The sequence below is a fragment of the Chrysochloris asiatica genome, unplaced genomic scaffold (genome assembly GCF_000296735.1).
Source record: "Chrysochloris asiatica unplaced genomic scaffold, ChrAsi1.0 scaffold00022, whole genome shotgun sequence".
Lineage (NCBI taxonomy): Eukaryota > Metazoa > Chordata > Mammalia > Afrosoricida > Chrysochloridae > Chrysochloris > Chrysochloris asiatica.
Window position 1 is genome coordinate 19,728,624 of NW_006408540.1, and position 21,350 is coordinate 19,749,973.

General features: G+C 38.9%; 2 protein-coding genes across 2 annotated transcripts in view; one reads left to right on the top strand and one right to left on the bottom strand.

The window, feature by feature from the left end:
* Positions 1-21,350, top strand: part of GTF2F2 (general transcription factor IIF, polypeptide 2, 30kDa) — a 176,871-nt gene that overhangs the window by 76,068 nt on the left and 79,453 nt on the right. Inside the window, exon 5 of the mRNA XM_006837619.1 lies at positions 13,927-14,008. Within this exon, the coding sequence (XP_006837682.1) occupies positions 13,927-14,008 (82 nt within the window). The remainder of the gene's footprint in view (positions 1-13,926; positions 14,009-21,350) is intronic.
* On the bottom strand, positions 57-1,943 carry KCTD4 (potassium channel tetramerization domain containing 4). The gene has a single exon (XM_006837618.1). It carries the CDS (start codon positions 1,759-1,761, stop codon positions 982-984), a length of 780 nt encoding a protein of 259 aa, XP_006837681.1. The 5' UTR covers positions 1,762-1,943; the 3' UTR covers positions 57-981.

Here is a 21,350-nt window from a genome sequence, read left to right on the forward strand (position 1 = left end):
ATGATATCCATTTCATATTTTTTTACCTTATAAAAATGAACAGATATTTAGGGTGATTCTGAAAATCAACTTCTTTGTTATTCTAACATCACACTATTCCATTGAAACTATGTTAGTTGTGTTGGAGCTCAATCTGCAAAGAAAGGAATTTGCTGGGTGGTTTTGTGTTTTCACATCCCGGACCAGCCAGCATTATTATAGCCTGCGACTGCCTCCATCACTGCATAGGATACTCTGTGAAGCCATCAAGTGCTACTGTTTGTTTTAAGATGACACATTGAACTTTTGTTAACATGATTAATATATGCAGAGAAGCTAGCAGTGCTCCCCACCCCTTTTTATTGTCATCAAACAGTTTTCTAGGAATTTTCAGCAAAATACCAGTTCAGCTACAATTCTAGTATGAAACACAGGAAATAAACCTTTGGTACCTGCCATTAAAAATTAAACCAGTAGCTTTAATACCTTCTTAGTCTCATTTTGTGTATCTGTAGCTCTGTTTTAATAGATCTGCACATGTATTTATACTCTCGATGGTTATTAATCTTACCAGTACAGTTTCTTTGTGATATTTGCCAGAAGTAAAAAGGATTTTAAATCTTAGAGCCCCTTACAATATTTTATTACCATTTACTTAAATGAACCATAGATAATGTACATGCTTGATCATTGTGATTGACATTCTGATTGAAAGACAGCTTAAGGAGAGATAAACAAATAGCAAAAGCATTCAGTCTTTATTTACATTGTGTAGAAGATCACTGTTTTCATTTTAGGCGTAAGAGTCTCATCAGCAGGAATACCCATAGAAGGACATGATTAGCGATAGAATTTACATACCGTTAGCTCACAGTAATTGATTAGCAGCAGGACTCTGTAGTACGGAGCTAGCTGGACACATTGTGTGTGATGACTTTGATGATGTTGTTGGCCCGAAGCTTGCTGGCTGCATGCTTGTTGCTTTGTTCTAGATACAGGTAATTACTTGATAAAATGAAGTGCATCGCTGTGAACAATTGACCCTTTGGAACAATCCAGGCTGGTCAGCAGTCTAAAACCACACTTTAAAGCCATCATGATAGCTTCGAACTTAAGAGTTTCCAAGGTGCAGACGAAGGTGTTATCTTCCTTTAGTACAAGTCGAGTGCCATTTTCTGACTTTATGAAGTATTTAAACTGAATGATATTAGATGATATTGAAAACTCCTCTGGAAACCCATCCAGCCTGCTCTTGGACACCAGCACAATGCGAGATTTTATTTTTGATATGAAATCAGGAGCATTACAGAAAATTCTCAGTCCTTGTGAGCGGTCGTGGTTATCTGTTATTTCCAAGAAAGTCGTCTCTCTGGGTGTTAGCTGTTCCTTTTCCCACCTGGATTTCACTTCTTCTGCCAGTCCTTTGAGCTGAAAGAATTCTGCTTCTTGTGCGAGAAGTTGATTTTCTCGAAACCCTTCAGGCAGTAGAAGTTCTCCATTTCGTAGGAAGTTTAGGACATGCCTGAAGAGGAGCCCATCCCTGTCTATGAAATGATGACCATCAGCATCAAACGGACAGAGGATTTTTCCATTTACTATACCTTCAAGGAAAGTATCTGGGTACTTGGCAAGTGTTTGTTTCTGAGTAATGTATAAGTACCCACCAACGTTGAGGGTTATCAGTGTGGATTTGCAGTGCTTTCCGAGGTCAGCGTCTTCCGTATTGTTGTGTTTCCCCTCAGACTCCTTTTCTTTTTCTCTTCTGTTTATCTTACGCTCCATTTTTTGAAGATGTTGTTGCAGCTTGTTCCTCTTGGCTTTGAGATTGTTTAAAGAGAAACACTACCACACAGCACGCTTTTGTTCAGCCCCAGCCTGGTGAGGGAATGGAAACGCCGGCTGCATCGCCTGCGCTGTCAGCTGGATTTTGCAGTAGGTGGCGTGTCAGCTATGTATGCAGGAGCTTTCTGGAGTAAGATGGGAAAGATCATTTGCATTTAACTGTATCAGGGAAGGGATTTGTTGTGAAAGCATTTTCGTATATATTATTGGAAGTAATGAAAGTTATTCAGAATAAATTGAATTGCTTCTTGTTGGTTAAACAGCTAGATCTTTTATTCTCCTACTAAATCTATTTCTAAGTGCCTTCTAAATTATTAAATCAAACAGGCTTAATATTGAATAATACTGTCATCTTTTGGTAAATAATATATATTGAATTTTAAAAAGTAAATGACAAATACGTTACCCAAAAGAAAGGAGAGGTATAGGATTTTCCCTCTTGTGTAAAAAAAGCACATGTTTCCTAGTGGTTTTAGTCATTTTTGAGAACCAAAGAATATTTAAACCTGGCATAGTACTTGAATTTAATTGGATTTGTTTGTGATTCTGATTTTAGACTCTTTAGTGAGTGAGGAAAAGATTTCTTAGTGTCCTGTAACAAAAAGTTCTCTCTCTCTCTTTTAAATTCTAAAGGTAAATAATCAAGCAAGAAGGATTTGTTAGTAATGATTTATTTTGTTGTTGTTTAAGATTTCATATGGAGAATTCATAAGCATGAGCATTCTTGCTTCACTCTTAATCTACTTCATTGCTAAACAGATTTGAACTGTTAGCAAATAGTGTAACTGTGTGTGTGTTGGTAAGAGAAGAGAGAACTGGAAATTCAAAATACTGAGTATAGAATAGTTGTGGGTACGTCGTAGTTACCCCTAATTTTTTCAATTTCAATGTTTAATGTTCACAAATGGGTAGATAAAGAACTAAAGTCTTTAAAAACAACACAGGAATGTGGGAGCTGAAACAGTATAAATGATGTTATCCCTCCCCACTCCACATCCTCTATAACTTAATCTTCTAAAACATTTTAGGGATCTGAGCTTTCACTTTTAGAAATTAAAGTCCAAGTAGTAAGAAATATGACTGCTGTCTCTAAAACACTATTATTGGATTGGTCTAGCTTGCTATAGGATCAGCACTGGACTGCTAACTGCAAGGTCAGCAGTTCAAACCTATCAGCCGCTCCTTGGAAATCCTATACAGGGTTGCTATGGGTCGGAACCAACTTTGCAGCACTTAAAAACAACAACATCTGCTAAAAGTATCCTGAAGAGCTATATTATTTTTAGAGTTAGATTTTATATTACCTTATACTTCTGTGACATCAACAGTGTTTTTAAATTATTCACCTGTAGTTGGTAAAAATATTAGAACCGCTTTTTCTGAAAATGCCTACCTTTTATTATTTTATATTAAGCAATGTTAGGGTTTCTTCAAATATAAAAAATTATACCTGTAACTATAGTATGTTTTGAATTTAACATTTATGCATCATTGAACTTATCTAAAGTCCATTGAAATTGAGCTAGAACACTAAGGCATAAAATTTGTAGAACTGAATTTTTGCTTGAAAAAGTCATTGCTAGTGCATCCATTCTAACTCAGAGCTACTCTATAGGACAGAGTAGAACTTCCCCATAGGATTTCCAAGACTCTAAAGCTTTATGAAGGAGCTCTGGTAGCGTAGTGGTTACGAATTGTGCTGCGAGCCGCAAGGTCAGCAGTTCGAAACTACCAGCTGTTCCATGGGAGAAAGATGAGGCTTTCTGCCCCTGTAAAGATTTACCGCCTCGGAAACAATGTATAGGGTCGCTATGAGTTGCAACCGACTCCATGGCACATAACCACCAACCAAAGCTTTGTGAAAGCATGCTGCCCTATCTTTTCTCCTGCAGAGCAACTGATGGGTGTGAATCACTGACCTTCAGGTTAGCAAATTAATGTGTTAATTACTGTGCTGCCAGGGCTCCTGCAGTTTTCCTTGTTGTTGTTGTTGTGAAGTACCATTGAGTTTGCTTTGGCTCATGGAGACCCATATAGAGTTTCTGAGAAGTGGCTGGTGGGTTTGTACTGCCAACCTTGCAGTTAACAGTGAATATCCTACAATGCCACACCAGGACTTTACAGTTATGCTCGGAAATCATGAAATTCAACCTTCTCATCTTACCAAAGATAAAATTGCAATCCAGAGAATTCTTAATGTTGTATCTAGGACTTTACAGCTTGTTAGTAGCAAAGCCAATGCTCAGACTAAAGCTTCCCCTCACTCCTGCATTATTTAAAAGTCTTCTCTTGTATTCTTACAGTCTTGTGTGTGTGTTAGTTATAGTTTTTTTGGAATTAATGCTTTTCCATAGATGTGACTTTAAAAATATGCTGACTCAGCTTTTTGTTTTTGGGGTACTATGTAAATGTATTAATGAAATTCTTACATTCCCGTTACAAGTAGTCACTACACCTGCATAGTACCATGTGATAGCAACACGTGCTAAAACCTAACAATTTCATATCTAAACTATCCTCTTTTAATGAGTTTTAGGGGGACATCAGAATCAGTGCAGCATAATGTAGTGATGGACTTTTCTTCGCATGTTTAAATGAAGTGATGACGTTGAATAGTGTGTACTACTTACTGGGTCTCCTTCCTCACACTTGGTCTTTTTGAGGGCAGAAGCCAGAGCATCAGTACTGTTAGAGGATGGGCTTCCACAAGGTGTGAAGGGCGGTACTGCCACACACAGGATCGCAGACCTGGTCAGCTGTCACTCAGCTGCCCGACACTCACTAACTCACTCGTGTCGTGATTCTTATGTCCAGCTTTCAAAACTACTGGGGCATGTTCTTGGTGTCTGCCAGCTTGCTATGACAGACTCTAAGCCACCCAATCCTGTGCCTCTAACCCTGGATTACTTTTTTTTTTTTTTTTTAACTCTAGACTGTACTTTGGTGTTCTTGACTTTGGTACATCTGACATGTATGAAGTGCTGGTCATGTATGCCCTAGCAACAGTCATGTAACTAAAGTCTCGTCTAGAAGTTGATACACACCCATAGCATTTTTGTGTGTTCCCTTGTCCTCAACTTGTAGTCTTAAAGAAAAACGAGACCCGTCTTATCCCCATGGAAGCAAGATGATTGCATTGCACAGATGTTGCTGGTGCTCATTGATGATTGTTGCCAGTTGTGGTAGACGTTACTCTTGGGAGAAAGCCAGTTGTCTTCTTTCAGTTTGTTGCTAAGTTTCTGTTGACCTTCCGATCATGTCAACACAGCCCTGGTTTTGGTGTTGGTTGCCATTGAGTTGATTCTGACTCATATCAACTCCATGTGACAGATGAAAGTGTCCCCAGGGTTTCCTAGCTTGTAATTTTTACAGAAGCAGCTCTTCAGGTCTATGTACTGTGGTGTGGCTGGCAGGTTTAAATCAACAACTTTTTGGTCACTAACCACAGCCTAACCATTGTACCACCGGGGCTCCTTCAACACACTCCTAATAACACTATACAAAAGGTATGTAAGTATATAGACCAAGGGAACATCTGTGGGTTACATGGCCATATTCCTCTGTCTCACTGCAGGTACAAACTTGAATTAATCAGTTGCAGCAGAAAGGCGTAACACAAATGCAAAAGATTAGCTCACTTACATCCGTTTGACCACTCAAACCAAATTCCCAACTCAGTGCTTCGAGTCTATTCCAACTCCTCCTCTCATTAAGTGCCGTTCAGACAGTCCTGACTGCAACACTGTATAGGATTTCTGAGACTAAATCTCTATGGGAGCAGAAAGCCTTCTCTTTCTCTCATGGGGTCGCTGGTGGGTTTGAACTGCAGACCTTTGGGTTACTCCAGTGCCTGCCCTAATACGCCGCCAGCACTCCTTTTGACCACTAGACTTGAGAATTTCATCTGCCTTTATAAGCAGAAAGATAGGGGTCCTTTCCTCAGTGTTAGATCACCCTATGTTAAACATCTGTCCTTAACGTGTAATAAAGGGCCCTTTAGCCAACTTTGAAAATCTAGACAATGCCATTGTCAAGTCCTTGACTGAGTATATTCTATAGTTAGTTAGGCCCAGTTCCCCATAACTTGGCAAAACCTCCAACTATGAGGTATTGATGATCCCACCATCTACAATAGGCAGAATTCATTCCAGGTCATTGGGAGATATTTCCATCTTTTCTACCAACTCCTGATGGGAAATCTGGACTTGGTAAAAAAGATCACTGTCAACATCATGATTGAGATGTTGTTGTTAAGTGCCGTCAAGTTGATTCCCACCCATAGCGACCCTGTATAGGGATTCCAAGGAGCAGCTGGTGAGCTTGAACCACCGACCTTGCAGTTCAAAAGACTTCGCAGTCTGACATATAGGACATCATAATATACACTTGCCCTGTTTACATACCAGTGATAATTCCCATGCCCTTGAAAGAAGTGGAACCTTACCCTGAAGTTCCTTTCCTGTTGTAAGACACAGCGCATCATTCTCTGAAATGCTAGCACTGCTTTTCAGAGATACAGTCTTGAAGCTGCTTTTGTAAGACTATAGTACTCTGTTTTCTCCACCTCCACCACATTTTAAAAGTTGTTTTCACCTGTGTGTTTCTGTGCTGGTCTTTTGAAATGATCCTAGAATTTCCCACATTTTTTTCAAGTTTCTTGATCTGTATCTTTCTTGCTTGAATTTGATGCTCTCCTACCTGACACCATGCAAACAGACAATCTAGTTGCTGTCGAGTTGATTCTGACTCCTGGTGTCCCTGTGTGTTTCAGAGTAGAACTGTGCTCCCTAAGGTTTTCAATGACTGTAATCTTTCAGAAGTTAGATTGCCAGGATTATCTTCTGAGGTACTTTTCGGTACCTGAACCTCCAATCTTTCAGTAAATAGCTGAGTGCTTATCTGTTTGCACTACTCAGGGGCTCCCTGCTTCTAACTCCTATGTTAATAGCATTGGATTGAGAAACATTCATTTTGACAATCAGCTATGAATATTTTGCTTCAGCAGTTTTTTGTGTTAAAAGTAACTTACACAGTATAGTGTGTTAAGATATTTTAGGAATCAAGGATTTTTTCCCCCATGTTAATATAATTCTATTTGAATGGTACAACTTTAGTTTTATTTTGAAATGTAAAATTTGTCTGCATCTAGTGCTTCTAGGTTCTGGTATAATACTAACACAACTATTAAGCTGCCTTGTTTAATTGATTTAAAACAGTATCTCACAAACTAGGCAGAGACCTTGAATCGTTCTAGGACTCACTGGCTATACCTCTTGTCAAGGTGGTCATGTGGCTCTGGAATTTCAGTAAGACGAATATCTTTGTGAACATTTGGCAGTGCTCAGTTGTGTCATCAAAGAAACCCAAGAAACCTGGCTACATTAGCAATTGTTTAGTCCTCTTTGGAGAGTTTGGAAAAGAATAGAGCAAAGTAAGCACAAATGAAAATGAGAGTTAAGGTTAAAAAATGAGGAGTTCAGGTAAAGTACCATTCCGCATGTTCTTTTCTGTTTGCTACAGAGATAATCTTGAAAACAATCAAGTTGATTCATATTTCAGATATACTGTGGCAGCTGAGTATTTCAGGGAAACCTGTGTTTGATTGTTTTATAAGAAGACTCATATCTTACATTTTAAAGTGAATTAAAATATAAGATATGATTTCTTAAAGTGCATCATATGCATTATTATTCACTGGGAAATTTTGTTGTAACCTGAGCTTTGAAATTATGTTTTACAGCAGTCACATTTATAGTCCCATTTGGCAAAATGGAATTTTAGGTTCTCCTTGGGAAAAGGGTATTTTAAGGTGGAAAATTGCCTACAGTCTCAGAACGAGGGATGTTGTGACTTTGAAAATTTATATAAAGCTAATATTCTTATGAATATGACCATAGAGGGATTGCTCCCAAATGTGCCCCTACTCTGTGTCTCCTGATGTCCTCTTATCGTGTCTTTAGTGACAGGATGGGGTCAGAGATGGGAGAGGAGTATGAATAGCAGGACAGGGTATGATGGTTTATAGGAACAAATACAGTTTTTTACCCACAGAAGTTAAAGTAAGGATGGAGCACTCTATCATAATGTACATTTTTCACATTTGACATTTTTGTGATTGGTTCTTTAAATATTTGATTTATATTACAGTTGAATGCATATTTTGTCCTTATTAGTAGTAGTCCTGGTGTGGCACTTTAGGATAAACGCAGACCCTCAAGGTTGGTTTAAAACACAAGGTTATTGGTTCCAGCTCAGTGACAGAACTTAACAACAATAGTAGTAGTACATATGAGTCTTTGTGTAGCACTGTACGATAAATACTGAACTGCTAACAGCAAGGTCGGCGGTTGAAACCCACCAGCTGCTCCTCAGAAACCCTGTACAAGATCGCTATGAGTCAGAACCAAATCGATGGCACTTAACATAACAAATGGTCCATAAAATAATGCTGATGATTACAATTGATCGTGTGTCTTAGATTTGATGAAATATTTGATCCGCTTTGAGTTATCCCCCCCACACTAAGAAACAATAAAATCCAGAGGAGGGGGTAGAAAGGTAGGGAGCTGTGTGGGTGGGTGGGTGGATAACTGGGTGGATGGGTAGAGGAAAATGGGAAGATAGGTAGATAGTAGGCAGAGAGAGAGAGAGAGAGAATGAGAATCTCTGGGAGTCCAGAGTGTTGATATTTTTCAGTAAGCCCCACAGGTGGTTCTGGTGGTCAGCCAGAGTTGAAGGATCATCGTATTAAAGAAATTGATTACTTCAAGTAAGAGGATTGATCTCCAAGGTTTCTTACTGGTGAAGACATAATTTTTATCCTGTAGTTGTGAGAGTCACTTAATATCAAAGTACCTTGAAAATGATAAAAAGAACCTAACTAATATGTGGTATGACACTATTACTAATTACACATCTTAAGGAGAATACAAATGATGAAAGATGAAATCAATGAAAATTTGAATCATGTTAAATTGATTTAAATGTATGTGCCATTAGATTATCTCTAAGTATCTCATTCATAGTGTCTCCCTCAACTATGTTGCATTTTCCTAAGTACAGGTGTATGTATTTTTCTCCCTTTGTCTCCCTATCTTCATGTCTAGCCCAGTATTTGGCACTATTTGACTGTAGTCTATGTCTTCTCTGGGAGAGTTCATCTTTCCAGGAAGGAGTTGTTTTGTATCTAGTTAATCACTTTTGCTGTTGTATTTGAATTCCCTCCAATTTCAAGTGCAGTAGCTAAAACTGAGTAGCATCTTGGAATGAGGGGCTGACTAAACAAACTATTGCAGACCTATGATTTTATTGTCCCCTCTCTTTTATTATTATAATACAGTATCACTTTATAATTTCTTATAAAAGTCATTTTATTTCCCAGTTTTATTCAGGCTTTTATTTTTGAAAGCGACTTTGGAAATAGAAATTATGTCTGTTTTCTATAGTTTCATGTCCACATCTGTATTTAGGAAGTTTTTATGTTGATTAATTACATTTTTAATATAACAATTTAAAAGGAACCTATAGTCTGAAATAAAGGTGGATTGATAACTTGTGAAATTACTTTGTAAACATTAAAACATTATACAGAGGTTTGTTTTTAGAACTTTCACCCATTCACTAGGTTACTTCTTTGATCATGGCTTCTGTAGAATTTCATTCATAGAAACCTTCATCTTTTATTGTACCATTTTCCTTCATACTGCACACATAATCTTTGTACTCCTCATCAAGCAGCCTTGTCAGTCACAGATACCCCAGTTATCTTGTTCTATGTATACATAGTTCCCTGAACAAGACTGGGGGCTGCTTGAAAGCTAGCTTTTTTCACTCTTTCTTCATCTTTATTTTCCTACATTGGAATCTGTGTTCTCTTTTACTACTGCATGAAAGATGTTGTTGTTGTTGTTGTTAAGTGCCGTCGAGTCGGTTCCGACCCATAGCGACCCTGTACAGGGTTTCCGAGGGTGTAAATCTTTACGGGAGTAGAAAGCCTCATCTTTCTCCCGCGGAGCGGCTGGTAGTTTCGAACCGCTGACCTTAAGGTTCGCAGCCCGATTCGTAACCACTACGCTACCAGAGCTCCTACCAAAAGGGATCATCCTAAAGTCAAAACATATTTCAGTATGTTCTGTACCATATTGGTGTTAAGTGCCGCTGAGTCAGTTCCGACTCATAGTGATCCTGTATAGATCTAATAACTTCCTCGCATACCTAATCTCATTACTTACATGCCAGTACTAATAAGCTCCCTTCCTTCATACTTATTACTTTAAAGTGTTCTGACTAGGGATGCTCTTAACTTGTGAAAGCAACCAGAGGGTTATTCTTCTAAGGAGCTGCTGATGGGTTTGAACCATTGACCTTGCAGTTCAGATTGACCTTGCTGTTCAGTGCTTATGCTAGTGCCATACCAGGGTTAATCCATAAACATAACAAAAAGATAAGCTTATTGTTTTAATCACCACATTATTTTTAAAGTGAAGGGAAAATAGGAGAGAAGTTAAAGAGCTATACTATAGGTGAGGAAATTGAATTTGTATTTAGAGTTTCTTAGTCTTATTCCCAGATGGGGAATTCCCATCATACTAGACATATATGTAATTTCAAGCATATTGGATAAACAGATAAAACTCTTAATAAACAGTGATAGCAGCTCTGCCTAACCAGTTTGTTTAGATGCCGAGTGGCTCACCTTGAAAATCATCCCTGCCTCAAAAAAAAAAAACAAACATTCGCTTGGAAAATGATTTTAAATGAGAAGAAAGGAATATTAAAAATTGTTTACCTTTTAAAAAGTGCACTTGCTCAATGAATGGAAATATTCCTTCAGTTCTTTTCCAGATAGAATACACAGAGTGATATCAGAGGCAGTAGGAGAGTTGCTTCAAACGTTTCAAAGATCAGTCCAAAATCTTGGTTACTGGCCCTCTCTCCTGTGCTTTTTTATAGCTGTGTTGGAAGTGCTTTTAAAGGCTTCCACATTCAACTGATCCAGAGTGGCCTTGTAGAAATAATTGCCCATAACTTCCTGATGTCTAATAACTTCCTAACATGCCTAATCTCATTATTTACATGCCAGTACTAATAAGCTCCCTTCCTCCATACTTATTACTTTGAAGTGTTCTGACTAGGGATTCTCTTAACTTGTGAAAACGATCACAGGATTATTCTCCTTCAGTTCTTCAATATACAGTATATCTTAACTTGAGATACGTGATTTGGGGAGCCCACCTTAAAGCAGATATTTGTGTATTTTCAAGCCTTGGGTACCTTCCAACTTGCAAACATTTTGTTATTGGTTTACCAAGAAACAGTGTTTTAAATTTTATTCAAAGTAAATTTGCTATCTAGATCTTTTAGAAAATATCAGAGCAAATGTAAAATGCAGTCTTGTCAGTTTGTCATATTGTGATGGCTTGTGTTTTACTGTGATGCTGGAAAGAAAAGACCAAAATGGATGTCAGAAGAGACTCTGAAACTTGCTCTCTTGAGGGTAGGGATTCTAAAGTAACTGAAAGAAATAGAAAGTAAAAGAGCTGATTAGAAAATGCAAGAGGGAAGCTCAAGACAAAGTAAAGTATTATGACAAAATGCAAAAACTGAAAGGGAAGAACATGCTCAGCATTTCTCAAGCTGAAAGAACTGAAAAAATTCAAGCCTCAGCTTCTAATAGCACCTTTGACTTGCAGTACCATCCTCAGGACTTGCCTCTTCTCTTCCCAGTCTAAATTATACTATTTAAATAATGTCTATCCAGTACAAAGACCATTTTAGCATCGTTACTTTTTTTTCTCTACAAAGCTCTTGTTTGATTCCAGCTAGATATAGTCTCTTCTGTTTCGTCTTTGATCCTAATAGTCTTTGTCTCAGTCTTATAACCTTTAATACGTTCCGCTTTATACAGTAAACTCCCCTGTAGCCCATATGAAAGGACTAGCTGTTGGTCAATTAGATTAAAAGTAGCAAATAAAAAAATGATAGCAGTTTGCATTCCTGTATGCCTTCAGTGCTTTATCTTGTATCTTGTAAATGCACATTGAGTCACCAGTGTACATGTAGGATGAGGCCTTTACTTTGAGTTGTTGTTATTGTTAAGTGCACTTGATCCGGGAGTGACCTTGCATAGGATTGTCAAGGCTGTGAATCTTTGCAGGAGTGGCTGGTGGGCTTGAACCACCAACTTTGTGATTCACAGTCCAGTACTTATTCTACAGAGCCAACACACACCTTTTCTATGAGTATGTGATGCTACTTGAGCATCTGCTTTCTTTTATCTTGAGAATTAAAGCCATAAATTAGTTTAGGTTTTAAATTTTGGTTTCTTTAAAAAGGAGCAAGAACTTAAACAATATGAATGTAAATCCTTCTAGACTTTACACTTCCCCCAGCCTTTTACAGTTGTCTTACCTATATCTACTTTGACTGTAGTTTTGTTTTTTGAAGTAAACTCCTTTATGTCAAGTTTTACCAAAGCATTCAACCTAGTTTTTACAGTAACATGTCCTGGTGTGGTGTTGCAGCATAAGCACTGGACTGTTAACCGCATGGTTGACAGTTCAAACACCACCAGCCATTCCTTGGAAACCCTGTTTTGGTTTTGAACCAACCGTGTGGTTCAAATGGCCTTACGGTCCAGTGCTTTAATCCTACAGCACCGCTCCAGGACTCCCGCTATCACATTTTTGTTGTTAAATGCCGTTGAGTTTGTTCTGACCCATAGGGACCCAGTGTAGGGTTCGAGGAGTGGCTAGTGAGCTTAAACCGCTGACCTTGCGGTTAAACCCAACTTTGCAGTCCAGTGCATTAACCCCCAGCACCACACCCTTATGGTTAGTAGTCCAGTGCTGACCCTATAGCGCCACACTTCTTATTGTTGTTAAGTGCCCTCGAGTCGATTCCAACCCATAGTGACCCCATATTGGATTCCCAAGGAGCAGCTGGTAAGCTTGAACTGACCTTGCAGTTCAAACGACTTTGTAGTCTGACGCATTAGCTCACAGCGCCACACCAGGACTCCAGAACTCAACAAGGGGAAGATGAAAAAACAAAAAAACAAAAAAAAAACATTTTTGATAAAGGAAGTGAGGGTAAATTGCTACAATTTGATGAACTTAACCTATACTCATGGAAGTAGTAGCTCAAAATACCAACAGAGAGGGAAGGACTCTTCACATCAATTATCAATGCTAGCCCCTCTGTTTACAGGGTAGATAGGGATGGGCAACTTACACATTGGCTACCTAAAATGAGGGGGCAATAAAGGCACTAGCTTACCAAGGTTTCAAGAGGGAGTTTAGTTTAAGAATGTGTAGGGGGAAGGTAGAGTCCCCACTGAATAGTTTCATCTTGTCTAGATGGGTCTGGTAAGAAGATATGGGGATAAGATTCTTATGATCCAATAGTGAGTAATTATTATCATGACTATTTGTGACTATCACAATTGTAAAGGTAGAAGTTTTGTAACAAAAATAGGAAAGCAGTTAATCTTACAGTCTAGAAACAGAGAACCCTAAGACCATGAAGGGAGAAGATCACAAGCAGAATGTGGGATCTTATCCAGAGAAGCAGTGACACCAGACATGTAGGCAGAGATGAGGACATGGAAAGGGAGCAGCTAAGGATTCTAGATTCATGGAAAGAGAGGGACTGAGAGCTGGTGGCCAGGAGGCAGGCTTGCAGAATGTGCCCTTTCGTGGTTTAAATTATTATATATGCCTGAGTGTTTAAAAAACAACAAAAAAAGAGCTTAAAATAGAGAGAAATACTGCTAACTGATGGTACATGGAGGGGATTATAGTCATTGTAATGAAACAAGATATATGATTTGTTGAATGTAAAACTGATGATCTGCCCTATAAACTTTCACTCAATTCACAATAAAAATGTAAAAAAAAAAAAAAAAATTTTTTTCAAATGTACTTTTTAATTGTATTAGATTATTTATGGTTGTGGTTGTTATGTGCTGGGGAGTCGGTTCCGACTCATGGCGACCCTGTATGGGGTTTCCGAGGTAGATGTGTCAAAAAAAAAAAAAAAAGCTATCTTGAAAATGATCAGTGTAATCTGAATATATTTTCTTTTTTTTTTTTCTTTCTATTCAAGATAAACTTTCATTGGAAGGAATAGTGGTACAAAGAGCTGAATGCCGACCTGCTGCTAGTGAAAACTACATGAGATTAAAGAGGTTGGTGTTTTTAAACTTTAAAATGATATATTTCCTTTTTGGGACTGAGATGTATGTATAAGATTGCCTGTTGACTATATGAAAATTGTGATTATTCTTGCAAGTGTTTGCTTCTGAGGCTATTTTAAAAGCCAAGTCAGAGGTTCTTAGGCACTGGGGAACTTTCAGAATCTGGGCTGTTTGTTTGAGGTACTTTAAGTTATATCCTGGGATCAAAGTTTTTTAGTTTTTTTCTAGTAGTCATTTAAATCTTGAATTTCTAAAGACATGCCCTAACATTTTCATACTGTTTTATTTTCAAAGGCTATAATTACTCCATGGTGAATATGTATCTAAAATATTGTACTGTATAACGCAATTGTAGTTACTATAACACCATCCTTTTCTCTTAATCTACAGAGAAGTTTTATAAACTTCTGTACTTTGATAGGGATTTTGCTTCAGTCTACCCACCCTCTTGTACTTTTGTATGTGTATAACACTTTTGTAATTAAAGATAATGATTTCAAAATTTTAATACCCTGCTTTTTATGACTTTCGAAAAGTGAGCAACTCTTTAAACATTGAAGACATGAGTCATATCAGTTTCATGGTTTATATGTAATATACTTCAGCCTCATATAATTTGGAACTATAAATTCATTCATTCATTGAGCTCTTACTGTGTCCCAGATACTTTTAAGAAACTTTTTATTGTAAATTTAATGATTGACAGACAAGATCACCAGTTGTACGTTCAACAGATCATATACTTTGATCTCAATGATTGCAGCTCCCTCCATGTGACAACAATTATGCCAGATCTTTCTTCTCTTCTAAATGTATATATCTAAATCTATGTTCCGATGTCTACTAGGCAGTTCAGACATGTCACAAAGTAAACTCCCACCCTTCCCCATCTCATTAATACCAGCTCTGCCCTTCCCTTTTCTCAATCTAAAAACCTTGGTTCATTTTTTGACTCCTCTCTCATATCCAATATCCAGCCTGTCAGAAAATCTTGTTGACACACATGTACATCATGTGCTAAAATAATGCATGACACATAGTAGGTAGACAATATATGTTTGTTGAGTGAATGAATGGCACAAGAGATATGATTTGAAATGTAAGCTACTGTTAGTTATTTCAGAGTCTTGTATGCTGTGATCAGAAATTTGGGCTTTGTGTGATGGTGTTGTTGTTAAATGCCATGGAGTTGGTTTCGACTTGTAGTAACCCTGTATAGGGTTTCCAGGGAGTCATCTGTGATCTTGAACTGTTAACTTAGCAGTCCAGTGCATTAACCCACAGCGTCACACCAGAATACTAAAGAATTTTAAGCTAGATGGAATATAGAGGGACTTGTTTCAGATCGATCATTCTGGCCAAAGTGTAAAGTCTGGAAGTAGAATTTAAAATAGAGAGAGACTGATTTAATAACCCAGATAAAAGACTGTCTGAATGGCTGAACCAAGTTAGTGCTAGTCAGAAAGATGACAGAAGACTGGATTTTGATGATATTTGAAGGTAGGTTCAAAAGAACTCCAACTTTTGTGGTTCTGGGATGGAGGATTTCTCTGTGTAGACTACTGATGTTGGCTCATTGGCTTGAGTCATTTCCCACCATGAACTTCCAGACTGGTAGCATGCCATCCTATGTATAGTGTAACAAGGCTTACAGCCATTGTGGGAGACGTGGGGGGGGAGGGGCGGGGGGGTTGTAGTTCTCATGTCCCTTTTTGTTTAAATTCATGTGACGATTTATATAAGAGTTACAGGAGCTGAAAGTACTTAAAACAGCAAGAACAGTACTAGATTAGCATAGTACGAAAATGCTGTAAATTATATCGCATATATTTTCTTAATAATTGTTCAGTTCCTTTTATGCCTATTATACACCGAACTGCAAGGTTGGTTCAAATGGCAAGATCGGCAGTTCAAGCTTACCAGTTGCTCCTCAGAAACAGGGTCGCTGTGGGTCAGGACCAACTCGATGGCACTTCACAAAAACAACGACAATATATCCAAAGCAGTCCTGGTGTGGTCCTGGGGAATGCTGCATCAGATTGCAAGTTCGGTTTGAACCGCAAGATTGGTGGTTCAAACTCAACAGCTGCTCCTTGGAAACCCTGTGGGTTAGTTTGAGTTGGAACTGACTCCATAGCACTTAACATCAACAACAACATAAATCCAAAGAAAATACGAGGTACTTTATATAAAAAGGGTATGACAGAATGTATCATTCCAAGCAGGATACATTTGAGAATGAAAGGAGGGAGTCCTGCTGAGACAGCAGTGTACACTACAAGCATGTTAGATAAACCCAGCTGTAATGTAGCCCACAGGCACTAGAATGCTAACCTTTAAAGCAAAAACTCAAACATAAGAGCCAAACAATGAAAGAACTGGCAGTTAGGAAATTTGTATTATCTCAACTAGGGGAAACTGCAATGGCTGAGCAGAAACTCTTCTTTGCTTACATTAAACCAGCCCAAACCCACTGCCATTGAGTTGATTTCAACTGTAAACCTTTATGGGAACAGACATCTTTCTCCCACAGAGCAGCTCTTGGGTTTTACTGACCTACCTTGTAGAGCGTACAAGACCTCTTTAAAGTGTTGAAGGACAAGGGTGTGTCAGTTTGAAGACTAAGGTGCACCTGACCCAAGCCATGGTATTTTCAGTTACTTCATACGCATGGAAAGTTGGACAATGAATAAGGAAGACCATAGAAAAATTGATGCATTTGAGTTATGGTGTTTGAGGAGAATATTAAAAGTACCATGGACTGCCAAAAGAACAAATAGATCTGTGTTAAAGAAGTACAGCCAGAATGCCTTGGAAGCTAGGATGGGCAGACTTCGTTTCCTATACTTCAAACATATTACCAGGAGGGACCAGTCATTGGAGAAGGATCTCATGTTTGGTAAATGGAGGGTCAGAGAAAAAGAAGACTCCCAATGAGATGGATTGGCACAGTGGCGGCAGTGATGGACTCAGGCTTAGAAATGGTTGTGAGGTTGGCTCAGGTCTGGGCAGTGTTTTGTTCTGTTGTGCATAGGGGGTCTCTATGAGTTGGTGCCGACTCAAGGCACTTAACCCACAGTGCAACCAGAACTCCTTTTGCGTCCCATTGTTGTTGTTAAGTGCATTCCAATCAGTTTTGACTCCTAGCGACCCTGTATAGCATTTCCAATGAGCGACTGGTGGGTTTGAACCACCAATCGCATGGTTAGAAGTCCATTGTTTATCCTACAGTGCCATACCAGGACTCCATTAGCCACATGTAAATGGGAGTATGATAGCACTGGGTTCATTTTTCCATGTGAATTTTGGTATAAAGTTTACTAACAAGAAAAAGGAGGCTCCTAGGTGACATGAGAGTTTTTGATCTGTATACCCTTATATCTGCGGTTTCAAACTACGTATCTCCGCAGTAGAACGACGGAGCATCAGTTGGTTTGCTGTATTTGTGGAGTTTACTCTTTTATTTCTATGAAGTTTATGTGAAATCAGTAAAGTTTGGGGTTGTTTTGATGAACTAGGTGTGCCATTTTGAAGGTTGCCTTTTCTGTAATGTATTCCAGTTTTGTATTTACTGTGCAGTGATATTCTTTATGACTTTGAAGATATCAAAATGTCTAAACCCCTTTTCTTGTAATGTGTTGTATGTGAGGAAAATCAAAAGAAGGAATTGTTCATGTTCAGGCAGAAGCTTTTCAAAGTGGAATACAGTAGACATATGGGAAACTGAGCAGATGATGTGGGCTTAGCAAGTTTATATAAAACAAGATGTGCTGTTCCCACTAGAATGCAGCTCCATGAGGACAGGCTTTGCTTTATTCTCTGGTGACTTCAAGAGTGCCTCTGGCACCTGGTAGGGTGCTCACTAAATATATGCTAAATGATGAAAGAAGGGTATGAGGCTGGTTTTATGCCTTTTTGTGTCGCAGGCTGCCCAGTGCTTTGGATCACAATGAGTCATTCCTTTTTAGGCTGTTGTGTGCATGCCAAGTGGATTTCTCTACTTCTGTTGCTTCCCCATATTTCATAGCTTCTCAGTGTCATTTATGATTACTCATGCATTCAGAAGGTGTTTACTGAGCATCTAATGTGAACTAGGAGTCTTGATGTGGTACTGTAGGATAAGCACTGGATTACTAACCACAAGTTTGCCAGTGTAAACCCACCAGCTACTCCTTGGAAACTTTGTACACACAGGGTCACCATGTGTTGGCACTGACTGGATGGCACTTCACAGCAACAATGCAAACTAAGCCAAGTAACATTCAAAAGCAGCAGGAGTGTGCCAATTTGGGAAAATGGGTCCTATTTGACTGTAAAATAGTGAGATAGTATCTCAGCATATGCCAAATAAAAGTCTGGCACAGGCAACAGATTCTAGATTTCAGAAAACACTGATTTGGTGAAGTCCGGGAAAGAAGAATAGAGAGGAGGGAGATTCCAGGCAGGAGTGGCACTGCTTACCAGAAATAAGACAATAAGAATAATGTAAGGAACTTGGTATGGGTATATAAAGATGGGCATTTAAAGGAATTATATGTCGCTTAACATCCTATTAGACACCACATGTGCATCTGTGGTTTCTTATGGTGGGCTTTTTTGTTGCTTTTTTAAGGGAAAGAAGCTCTGTTTTGTTTTTTAAATGATTTCCCCCAATGGTGTGGTGCTGCAGTTTGAACTGAAAGGTTGGAGGTTCACACCTACCAGCCGCTCCTTGGAAACCCTACACTGGGTCCCTTTGAGTCAGAACCAGCTGTACGGCACATAACAGCAATGGTTTTCAGACCACTGAATAATGAATCAGCAGCAGCCGGGTTGCAGGATGCATTGCAGCCCCTGCGGCAGCTCCTCCTCCCCGTCCTCCCCTCCTGGCTTCATTAACTTGCCGGGCAGCTCTGCAGTCTTACACTTCTGCATAGGACAGCCACAGAGAGAACGAGATGGCATTCTGCCTCCAAAGAGATTTACAGTCTTGGAGAACCCTGAGGCAGCTCTGCTGTCCTGTAGGATTGCTGTGAGTCAGAACTGAGTCGATGGCTATGGGCCTTCTTGTTCATAAATCATTAAGAATTTTTAAATGATAATAGCAGTTAAGTCAAGCACAGTGTCTTTCTGAGTGGGGTCTCTATTGACTGTACAGAGCATATGCCCATGAAGCTGGCCCCCCCTTTATTACTGAATTAGCCTTCGTAACTAGTGGCTCCCAGCTTCCCCCTTTAGGCCACTCTTCGCATAGCAGACATAAGGAAGGTCAGCTCCTGCATGTCACATGCCTGCTTATTGCAGTTAGAATACAATGTACAGGAACCTGCATGATCTGACTTTCCAAACTCTTGTGTGATCTGATCTTGTGACTTCTTCAACGTCTTCTTTAGCTACACTTCTGTCAACTTTAGTAGGCAGCTGCTGAAGGGGCAACCTCCTTTCCTTCATGTACTTCTTGGTTCCTATACCCTCTACTCAGAGGGGCCTTTCCTGACCATTTCTAACTGGAATAGTGTAGCCTTCTCCTCAAGACTGTCCCCCAGGGATGTACGTGCCCTGACCCAGGTCGGTTGTATTCTTAGCACTCATCCGTGTTTGAACTATCTTAACTGACTATCCCCATAGCCCTCCATTGCGTTTGACACATGATAGTGCTCAGCAAGCATTTGTTAAAGAAATTAATGTTGCTTGTAATCTTTTTAGCCTCTCTTGTTCTTCAGAACAAAGTTTATATGAAGTTAAAATAATTTTTTTCCTTTGTTCAACACTAATAGTTTTTTTCTCATAAAGTTGAATCAACCTTTATTTAATCTACAAATATTCCAAAGTTAATTTTAAAATCTCAAAGACATTGTTTTCCCTTTCAAATGTTATGTCTTTGGCATAACACATTAGAACATGTATCAAAGCTTCGACAAGGAATTAAAATACCACCATCTGTTGAAAAGGAGCTCTGGTAGCATAGTGGTTACGAATTGGGCTGCGAACCTCAGGGTCAGCAGTTTGAAACTACCAGCTGTTCCACGGGAGAAAGATGAGGCTTTCTGCTCCCGTAAAGATTTATAGCCTTGGAAACCCTGTACAGAACTGTGAGTTGGAACAGACTCCACGGCACATAACAACAACCTGTTGAAAGTAAAGTTATCCCTCTACGGTGAGCAGAGATTCCCCCTAGGATCAGTATTTTACACCATTATTCCAAAGGCTTCACAGCCCAAGTGTCACAGATTTGTGTAAACTTTTCATTCAGTAAACATTAAGTACCTATTGTATCCTGGACCCGGGAATGAAAGATGAGTAAGACCGTTTCCTGCCCTTGAGTGGTGCGCTGTAGGTAACTATTCTGTGTCATTTCAAAAAGAAAAATGCTAAATATGCTTCATGAACTAATGCTAGACTTCTGGCTTGTTAAAACTTTATCCCAAAAGCCAAATGGTGTGGTTGTATAGGAGAAACGTGTACACACACACACACTCATGTTAAAAGGCTTAACATGAGTGTGTAGGATGTTTTAAACTGATTTACAAAGCTGTTGTTTACCAGTACACACACATCAGTTTTGGAGGGGGTGGGGGTTGGGGGTGGCCAAATGCTGTTCACAGAATTTTCATCTCTTATTGCATAATTACAATGACTACCATATGGCGTTTTATGTTAGCTTAGTAATTACTAGCTGTTGCTACTTCTATTTGTCTTCTCTTTCGTACGCTTCAGTAGCTCATTTTTTAAAAAATATAAGGTTTAGATATTCTTATTTCATTAAAAAAGTTATCTTTCAAGTTGAAAATAACTGGTAGAATATAACACCATTGCATTTCCAGGAATAATCCCAGGTGGGCTCTATATGGTGAATGTTGTTGTTGTTGTGTGCTGTGAAGTCGGTTCCGACTCATAGCGACCCTATACAGGGTTTCCAAGGCTGTAAATCTTTACAGGAGCAAAAAGCCTCATCTTTCTCCCATGGAATAGCTGGTAATTTCGAACTGCTGACCTTGAGGTTTGCAGCCCGATTTGTAACCACTACGCTACCAGAGCTCCTGTATATGATGAATAAATGATGGTTCCTATACCATCTACTCAGAGGGGCCTTTCCTGACCATTTCTAACTGAATAGTGTAGCCTTCTATACACACCTTAGAACATAAGAAATGAAGAATAACATTTGTTTAAAAGAGTTAGCCAAAATTCATTTTTTCAAGGCCATCTTGTTTCGAAAATTATCTCTGTTCATTTGGTACATTAATAGCATTTTCCTACCTAAAAATCTAGAAAAATTGGGTTTTTCTAATCATTGCATTTCCCAATAGCTGTTACTAAACTCTTTTTAAAGGTTTGTAACTTTAAATTTCCA

Bases quoted from the DNA above. Each gene is read 5' to 3' on its own strand.
- KCTD4 (XM_006837618.1), bottom strand. From the start codon at position 1,761: ATGGAGCGTAAGATAAACAGAAGAGAAAAAGAAAAGGAGTCTGAGGGG.